This window comes from Humulus lupulus, chromosome 5 (genome assembly GCF_963169125.1).
Source record: "Humulus lupulus chromosome 5, drHumLupu1.1, whole genome shotgun sequence".
NCBI lineage: Eukaryota > Viridiplantae > Streptophyta > Magnoliopsida > Rosales > Cannabaceae > Humulus > Humulus lupulus.
Genome location: NC_084797.1, coordinates 56,114,705 through 56,123,689, shown reverse-complemented (window position 1 = coordinate 56,123,689; position 8,985 = coordinate 56,114,705). Strand labels below are relative to the sequence as shown.

The 8,985-nt window shown below is 33.3% G+C and overlaps 1 protein-coding gene across 2 annotated transcripts; it reads left to right on the top strand.

Moving 5' to 3' along the window:
• Positions 1-3,808: 3,808 nt before the first annotated feature.
• Positions 3,809-6,472, top strand: LOC133834841 (acyl-CoA-binding protein). Of its 2 annotated transcripts, XM_062264598.1 has the most exons (4): positions 3,809-3,969; positions 5,810-5,927; positions 6,070-6,132; positions 6,228-6,472. In XM_062264598.1, exons 1-4 carry the CDS (start codon positions 3,958-3,960, stop codon positions 6,308-6,310), a joined length of 276 nt encoding a protein of 91 aa, XP_062120582.1. In that variant the 5' UTR covers positions 3,809-3,957; the 3' UTR covers positions 6,311-6,472. The 2 variants fall into 2 exon arrangements, with proteins under 2 accessions (XP_062120582.1, XP_062120583.1); XM_062264599.1 differs by lacking the exon at positions 3,809-3,969 and having other exon boundaries at positions 5,798-5,927.
• The last annotated feature ends 2,513 nt before the right edge of the window (positions 6,473-8,985 follow it).

Genomic DNA, 8,985 nt, shown 5'->3' with positions numbered 1-8,985 from the left:
TCGGTAATAGCCTAATCCACTTAGAGATTTTATTATTTTATCTACACTCAAGATCAGATGAACCAATGTCAACTGAGTTTCTTCAGTGTAAATTCTCAGAATACAAAGGAATTCTCTCTCAAGAAAGTGCACTTTCTCTCTCTAGAAAACTCAGACCAAAAATTCAAATTGCCAAAAGTCCTTTTCTGATCCCCTCAACCCTCTATTTATAGGCTTGGGATCAGAAACTGATATCCCCCTAGGATCGGGATATTTTATTATTCGTATTATATTTAAATTACAAGAAATATTCAAAATACAACAGAATCCCCAATTTGAGCGAAGAATGAGAGATTCCCGCGCATGCCCAGACCGATTCTTGCTGAAGTCGTTTATGGGAATTTGACGCAGTCTGGTCTATTTGGTTGATGAATATCATCTTCTGGTCGAACACATGCATGTTGGATACATATAAGTGCTGGTCGGACACATGCATGCCATTTCTCAATCTGGACAACCATGCACTTGCTAGACATATGCATAAGGACCATACCCTTGTCTCTCCTCGGACCAAAGTCCGACCACATCTTGGACTACTCCTCGGACCAAGGTCCAACCATGCCCTTGGGCTCTCCTTGGACCAAGATCCGACCACCACCCTTGGGCTCTCCTTGGACCAAGGTCCGACCACCACCCTTGGGCTCTCCTCGGACCAAGGTCCAACCACCACCCTTGGGCTCTCCTCGGACCAAGGTCCGACCACCACCCTTGGGCCCTAGGATAGCCAAGAAAAATACATTTTTGGTCTTCCATTTTCAAAAGTACATAATCTGTAACCTTTTACACCAGTAGGATAGCCAAGAAAAATACATTTTATAGCTCTAGGATTAAGTTTATCTTCCCTTTTATGAGCATAAGCAGTGCAACCAAATACTTTTAAGTGACTAAGGCTTGGTGCTTTTCCTAACAACATTTCATAGGGTGTTTTCAAGTTCAGTACCCTATTAGGACTCCTATTTACCAAATAACATGCAGTAACTAAAGCTTCCCCCCAAAAACTCTTTTCCAAACCGGAACTAATTAACAAGCACCTAACTTTATTTAATAAAGTTCTATTCATCCTTTCAGCAACTCCATTTTGCTGGGGTGTGTGCTTAACAGTTCTATGTCTAACAATGCCAAATTCAGAACATAACATATTAAATTCAGCATTAATAAATTCAAGGCCATTATCAGTTCTCAACACTTTCAATTTTCTATCATATTGATTTTCCACCTCAAGTTTCCATTCTTTAAATTTAGGCAAACATTCATTTTTAGTTTTAAGCAGATATACCCAAACATATCTACTATAATCATCTATTATTGATAAAAAATAATGTTTACCTGAATGAGTTCCAACCTTGTGAGACCCCCACAAATCCGCATGTACATATTCCAAAGGCCTTCTTGAATTATGTATAGCTGTAGAGAACTTCAATCTGTGGTGCTTTCCCAAAATACATGTCTCACAGAATGGAAGTGAGCCAGTTTTGAACTTTCCCAATAAGCCTTGCTTGTTTAACTCCTTAATGCCCTGTTCACTCATATGTCCCATCCTGTGGTGCCACAGTTGCATCTGCACTTCCTGATGTGTTACAATACTTGCTTCTGAAGACATGATGGTTTCGCCTTGCAGTAAGTACAATCCATTTTTCTTTTCTCCCTTCATCACAGTGAGAGACCCCTTTGAAATCTTCATCTGACCATTAATGGATTTGTAACTGAAACCTTCATCTTCCAAGGCACCAAGAGACACTAGATTTCTCCTTAGTTCAGGAATGTGTCTGACATTGTTTAACGTTCGAATAGTTCCATCAAAGTGCTTGATCGCCACTTTCCCTATGCCAATGACCCTGCAAGCATTATCATTACCCATTAGCACAGTTCCACAATCAACCTTTCGGTAATCAATAAAATTTTCAAGAGTTGGGCACATATGAAATGTGCAACCCGAATCAAGAATCCACTCTTTTGTGATTCTTTGATTCGACACCATAAACATATCACCATCGGATGAACATTGGTCTGCCTCCTCTGCAATAGACACTGAGTTTTGCTTCTTTTCTCTATCTTCCTTGAGTTTGTTTCTAAACTCATTGCAGAACCTCTTTATGTGACCAATTTTACCACAGAAATAACACTTTCTGTCTTTGTGATATTTCCCTCTTGACTTTGATCTAGATTGAGATCTATTATGCCCTCTGGAATGATCCCTTCGAACTGGATCTCTTCCTCTTGCTTGCTCTTTCCCTCTTGCCATGAGTGCTTCATCTTTCAGCTTGTCATATTCTTTGTTCAGCTCTTGTTCCTTTGATTTAAGTGCTCCAAGAACATCATCAAGTGTGAGTGTGTCCCTTCCATACTTGATCACTGCCTTGAGTTCTTGATAAGCCGCTGGTAGAGATCGAAGTAAGATGACAGCTTGACTTTCTTCATCTACAAAATATTTCAGATTAGCTAAACCAATAATAATTTGATTAAACGCATCAAGATTATCATCTAAAGACAGATTTGCAATCATTTTAAAGCCATATAAAGATTCTAGCAGATTTATTTTGTTAGTTAACGAAGGCTTCATGTAGATCTCTTCGAGTTTGTTCCACAACTCCCTTGCTGTCTTTAAGCTTTGAACCTTTCTCCTCACTGTATTGGAAAGGTGCATTATAATGGTGTAATAAGCTAACTCCTCCATATCTTCAATCTCTTCTTTCTTCAGCGTCTCTGAAAGTTCATCTCTGGGTTTGAGAGCTTTAGCAACTTTCTGATGAACAAGATTCCCTTTCAAGCTTTCTCTCCACAGCCCGAAATCTCCGGTTCCATCGAACTTCTCAAGTTCGAACCTTGCTGTAGTTCCCATCTTTGAATTTGATCAATCTTGGATGAATCTGGGTTGAATTCTGTCGAATCTTGGTCCTTTCTCGCGGATCACGAATCTGTCTCTGATTTTGTAGGAATTTGCTCTGATTTTTAGGAATTATTCGACCACAGACTCATCTGGCACACGCCCAGATCAAACTGCCGATGACGTAAATCAGCAAACAGATTAGTAAGAAACCAGCAATAATCAAAGAAAAATAAAAAGAAATGAGGCAAGAGAATTTATCCTGGTTCTGGTCCTAAGATCAATTCGATCTTAGGCCGTACATCCAGCTGAGCATCATCATCTCCAATCCACTATATCAATCTTGAGTTTGTACACTTTACAATGGTAGAAAAGAACCTAGAAAAAACACAGCAGCCCCTCAAGAACAATCTCAGTTCTTTCTGCAAAGAACCCAAGTTCTTAGTCTCAAAGAACTTCTCACTATCTCTCTGTTTCACTGCTTCTCACTCTAGGATTCACTCTTTTCTTATTGTAATTCTCTCTCTCCAAACTCTCTCTTCCGTATACTGTTTTTCCTTATGTTCAAAACAGAAAAAAAACAAAAAAAGCTATTTATAAACATAGCTTTTACAAGAAAGTAAATCTTGACTCTAGTTCCAGCCAAAGTTAGTTTGGTGCAGTTAAACTTTAGGAGGATTAACCCACATGATAGAAGGATCATACCCCAACTGAATCTATTATTGTAAATAAATTCTCTTGTTAATAGCTAAAAATATATCTAGAGTGCATTAGTCCACGTACACAAGGTGGGTGGATAGAAATAGTGATAAATATCATTGAGAAAATATGTGGGCCTATGAGATTTAGTTGGAGCCCACCACGATCATAAAGACGTTCAACTTCCTATCCACCTGGCTTTTATTATCAAATCAAAACACCGAATCGAATATATAGTTTACACTTTTTTTTTTAGTGCAAATTAGAACCTGAAAATATGGTTGAGTTTAGAGCGTGATATTGATATTTACAACGCACTCATTAAAATTATATAAATAAAGCCCATCACCACTTATCTCACACACCCTCGATACTAACGACGATTATCGCTGGCTATGGCTTTGAAGGTCTGCTTTCTACTTCCTCTCTATTCTTTCCTCTCTCTCTCTCTCTCTTTTTTCCATCTCTTTGATTGCTGTGAAAATAGCTTAGATCCTTGATCTTTCTTTTGAATTTTTTTGGATTGGTTGTGCTAGTTGTCTGTTGTATATACCCTGATCTCTAATGCGTGCGAACACATATTTATGTTACGCTCTCTCTTTTTATACTTTGAAAATTTGGCTCAATTAATGTTTCATGGGGCTTTTATATACTTTTAAATTGATTAACTTAGGCAATTTTTTTAATAAACGTTTAAACAACAATGTACAAAGTAGTTTTTTTGTTTTTTTTTTAAATGAAATTTAAAATTGTTGAATTTGGTGTTAGCGTTACAATAGTAGATCTAGATGGATTTGGGATCATTCCTATCTGCTCAATTATTGTTTTGTTGCCTAGAATTTGATTTCTTTTTAATGATGGAGTCTATGTTGGATGAATTGAAAGAGTGATTTTGACCCTTCTTATGAGACTAATTTGACAGGACTATGCTATGAATTTGACAGGAGTCAGGCTATGCTATGAAATGTTTTATTTTCAATTTTTAAATTGTTTTTGGACTTTAAAGAGTTTGAGAGTGAAACATAGAGCTAATTTTACATTTGCTTGTAGTTTTGACCACCTCTTATGAGGATTATTGAAGCATTTAGCCTTCAGATTCAATCCCCAGACTTCTTCATCATGTAATTGTGTCAGGAATGCATTTTTTAATCACTATTTCATTACAAATCTTGTTGTGCTTTCCTTTTTATAGATTCTGTTATTAAAATGAGAATAGCGAACTTTGTATCGTTGTAAAATTCCCATGTATTTATTTTTGTTATAGCAGAATTTGTTCCTGCACCCCTTCTCCTTTGTTGTTGATCAACTTTTTAAGTTGCTTTTGACTTTAGAAATTTTTAGAGTGAAGTATATAGCTACATCCACTTATTTCACTTCATTGCTAGTTCATGAGTTAGCTTATTCATCCCTTCTAAAATTTGCTCAGAATTGATCTAGATGTTTACAAAACTTGTGAATATTCGCACATCCTTGTTCTGGTAGAAAAAATGTCACTTCTCTTATCATGGAATGAATTAGCAATGGCTAATAATTTGTTGAGGAAACTGTGCTTAATGTAGCTGAACCTAAGGCTTGTAAATCTTCCGATCTTCATTAAGGAGGGGATTTAGATGTTGAGAAATTTGGAAATTTGTAAAGTTTGAAATTGAAATTATTGAGTAAAGCTACTTATTTGAATCTTCAGAGTTTAGCGCATCCCAGTGATTATAGCGTTCAGCCGTGGATTCAGTTTTGAACTGTAGTTCACAAAGCAATTTTACGGAGCTTATAAAAAAAAGTAGAAATGTAATGGCTTGTGAGTTTACAGTAGTAGAGATTTACTGGAGTTTCATGTTTGAAACTGAAAATGAATGCTTTTTGTTCCTTTGTGATTATGTTTGTTAAAGTTTACTGCGAAAACATTTTTATAGGAGAACTTGTGCAATTTGACCAGGACTGTGTAGCACAACCATCATATCACATGCTGGACTAAACAAATTCACTATTGGGTTTAACACCTGTTGATATCATATTGGACAGAGCATAGTCATCTCATTATCTGCAGGCTAGTAAAAAGTAGCCTCTTTTCTGTTGTCTGTGATTACTTACATTAATTACCATTTGTAGCTGTGCATTGTTCATGAAATAGGAGGATTTTGGTTTTTCCATGTTGACAAATTTCTTTTCCATGATTAGTTTTTCTTCTGATCATTTTCCTTCACGGATTTGTGATTATGTTTTTTATGAAACCTCTTCATGTTCATGCAGGAGGAGTTTGAGGAGCACGCTGAGAAGGCAAAGACCCTGCCAGAGTCAACCACCAATGAAAACAAGCTCATTCTCTATGGGCTGTACAAACAAGCTACTGTTGGACCAGTGGACACATGTTAGTAGCTTGCTTTTGCTGCAAATGCATTTTGCTGCTCGAGTGTTTTAACGTTGCTGTTTTATGACTCCACATGATTTTTGAATGAGACAATCAAGAGTTCTTCCTAACATGCCTTTACTTTTTTTTACCTTAATCGCAGCTCGTCCTGGACTATTCAATATGAGGGACAGAGCAAAGTGGGATGCATGGAAGGCTGTTGAAGGTAACACTTTTAATGCAACAAATTTAAAAGCTTTTAGTGTTTGCCAACGATAGTACTTGGGAGTATGTCTAAAGAAATCATACCATCATTTGCAGGGAAATCTAAGGATGAAGCAATGAGCGACTATATCACTAAGGTGAAACAGTTGCTGGAAGAAGCAGCAGCAGCTTCTGCCTGATAACCTCTTCCTGGTGCCTTTGGCGTTCTTTATGTTTAAATTTAAGAATTATCTCTAGTAACTTCTGCTGTTCTTGAAATGCCACTATGTTAACTTATATCTAAATTATGAATGAAATGATGCTCTTATCCAGCGTCCTTTATATTTTTCAATAACTATAAATGGAATATGTTGATGTGAAAATTGTTCAAAATATTTAGATAGTTTTCTTGTGAAGTTGAATAAGGACCAGAAGAAACTTGTCATCATCACTCTAGAATTTGGCTTGCTTAAACTTGGTTATTCCACACTGCCAAACAATAATTCATTCACACCTATGCATGTACAAGATTTTTGGTCATATTAGCTGATATAGATTATTGTAAATGAAAATGATCGATAATTCAGTGAATTATTAAATACTGCACTGTATTTTGATGTTTCTGCATTATCTTGGTTGTCTGCCTAATGAAATTCTATGAAGTTTTAATAAAAAAAAAACCTAATCTCATCTCATAATGCATTCAAAAGATGACAATAAAAAAAAAGTTAGAAATTACTCATTTGATACCATGTATTTTTGCAAAGTATGGTTTTGGTACTTTTTTTTCAATAATGCTCATATGTTACCATATATTTTTGCAAAGTATGCAAACTGTCGTAATAATATGTAAATAAGTAATTAAATTTATATTTAAAACTCATATAATTGTAAATAATATAAGTAATTAAATTTATATTATTTTACAGGGTATCAAATAATCATTATTGTAAACACAAGAACGATACATTACAAAAACAAAAGAAAAGGTACTAAATGGTTACCTAGCCTAATTTTTAATAAAAATTAAGATTATTATATATTATTATAATAATGATATTTTATAACATTTGAATTTATTTTAATCTAATCATTAAAGAATACCACTTCAGTAGTGATTGTTTTTAATCACTACCTATAGCTACTTTTAGTATTTTTGATACTATGTTGCAATTCCATTTTTTTTACATGACGATGTATAATGTAGTTACAGGAGACTTCTCACAAATTTTTAAGAAATTTTGGATAATTTAAGATGCCGAAATCAGGATTCAACGTGCATAAATATCGAAGCAAGTATTCATGCAACAAACTACTTGAATCATAATTTCAGCATTTTAAGTTATTCAGAATTTCCTGAAAATTTGTGGGAGGTCGAGGTCTCATGTAACTATATTATTCACTATCATGTAAAACAAATAGAGTTGCAACTTATCGTGTTCCAAAAATACTAAAAGTACTTATAGTAATTGAAAACATTCACTACCCAATAATTTTTCATTATTAAAAATTATAATCTTGTTTTAAATATTATTATAATAATAATATTTTATAATATTTAAATTTATATTAATATAATTACTAAAAATTTATTCTACCAAAGTTTATAAAAACTAGGATTATGCATTATATATTATAATAATAATAATATTTTATAACATTTTAATTTATATTAATATAATTATTAAATTATCTAGTATTATAATTATGATATTTTATAGCATTTGAATTTATATTAATATACTTATTTTATAATATTTGAATTTATATTTATATAATTACTAAATATTTATTCTATCATATTTTTTATTTAGTTTAAAAGGTATATTTCATTAAAGTAAACAAAAATCCGTTAAAACCAAAAATGTTTGTTGTTATTTTATATGAATATATATATATATATATATATATATATATAAAAGTTAGGATAATTCTACGGTAGGGCCTTCAAAAAGATCCCTACCGTAGGGCTCTTTTGTGTTCTCAACCTGTGAATAGTTTTCGGCGTGATTTGTTTTTATGACCATATATATTGTAGTTATTTAGAGCATCCTGCAAATTTTCAGAAAATTCCGAATAATTTACAGTACCAAAAACAGATTATTGCACACGTGACTAATTTTTTTATGCGCGTGGAAAATAGCATGTTTGAACTTAGTTTTCGGCACTGTAAATTATTCAGAATTTTCTAAAAATTTGCAGAATGCTCTAAATAACTACAATATACATGGTCATAAAAAAAAAATCGCGCCGAAAACTGTTCAAAGATTGAGAAACACAAAAGAGCCCTACGGTAGAGCTCTTTTTGAAGGCCCTACCAAAGAAATTTCCTATAAGTTAAATTAAGTAATAAAAAAATTTACATATATTCTTTTTAAATATAAATGATAAAATTTTTAATAAAAATTGAGATTATGTGTTATATATTATTATGATAATGATATTTTTATAACATTTGAATTTATGTTAATAAAATTATTAAAGGGTACTACTTCGGTAGTGATTGTTTTTAATCACTACTTATAGATACTTTTAGTATTTGGGTACTAAGTTGCAATTCTATTTTTTTACACTATGGTGAATAATGTAGTTACAGGGGAACTCCCACAAAATTTTAAGGAATTTTGAATAATTTAAAATGTCGAAATTAGGATTCAAACAGTATGTTGCACGCGCGTATAAACATTGAAATAAATACACGTACAACAAACTGTTTGAATCCTAATTTTGACATCCTAAACTACTCGAAATTTTCTGAGTATTTGTGGGAGGTCCCCGTAAACAAAATAGAGTCACAACGTATCCATGTACTAAAAATACTTAAAGTACATATAGAAAGTGATTTAAAACAATCACTGCCCAATAAATTTTCATT

Coding starts and splice junctions, on each gene's coding strand:
- LOC133834841 (XM_062264598.1), top strand. Junction 5,928..6,069: donor TGTTGGACCAGTGGACACAT/GTTAGTAGCTTG, acceptor CCTTAATCGCAG/CTCGTCCTGGACTATTCAAT. Junction 6,133..6,227: donor TGCATGGAAGGCTGTTGAAG/GTAACACTTTTA, acceptor CATCATTTGCAG/GGAAATCTAAGGATGAAGCA.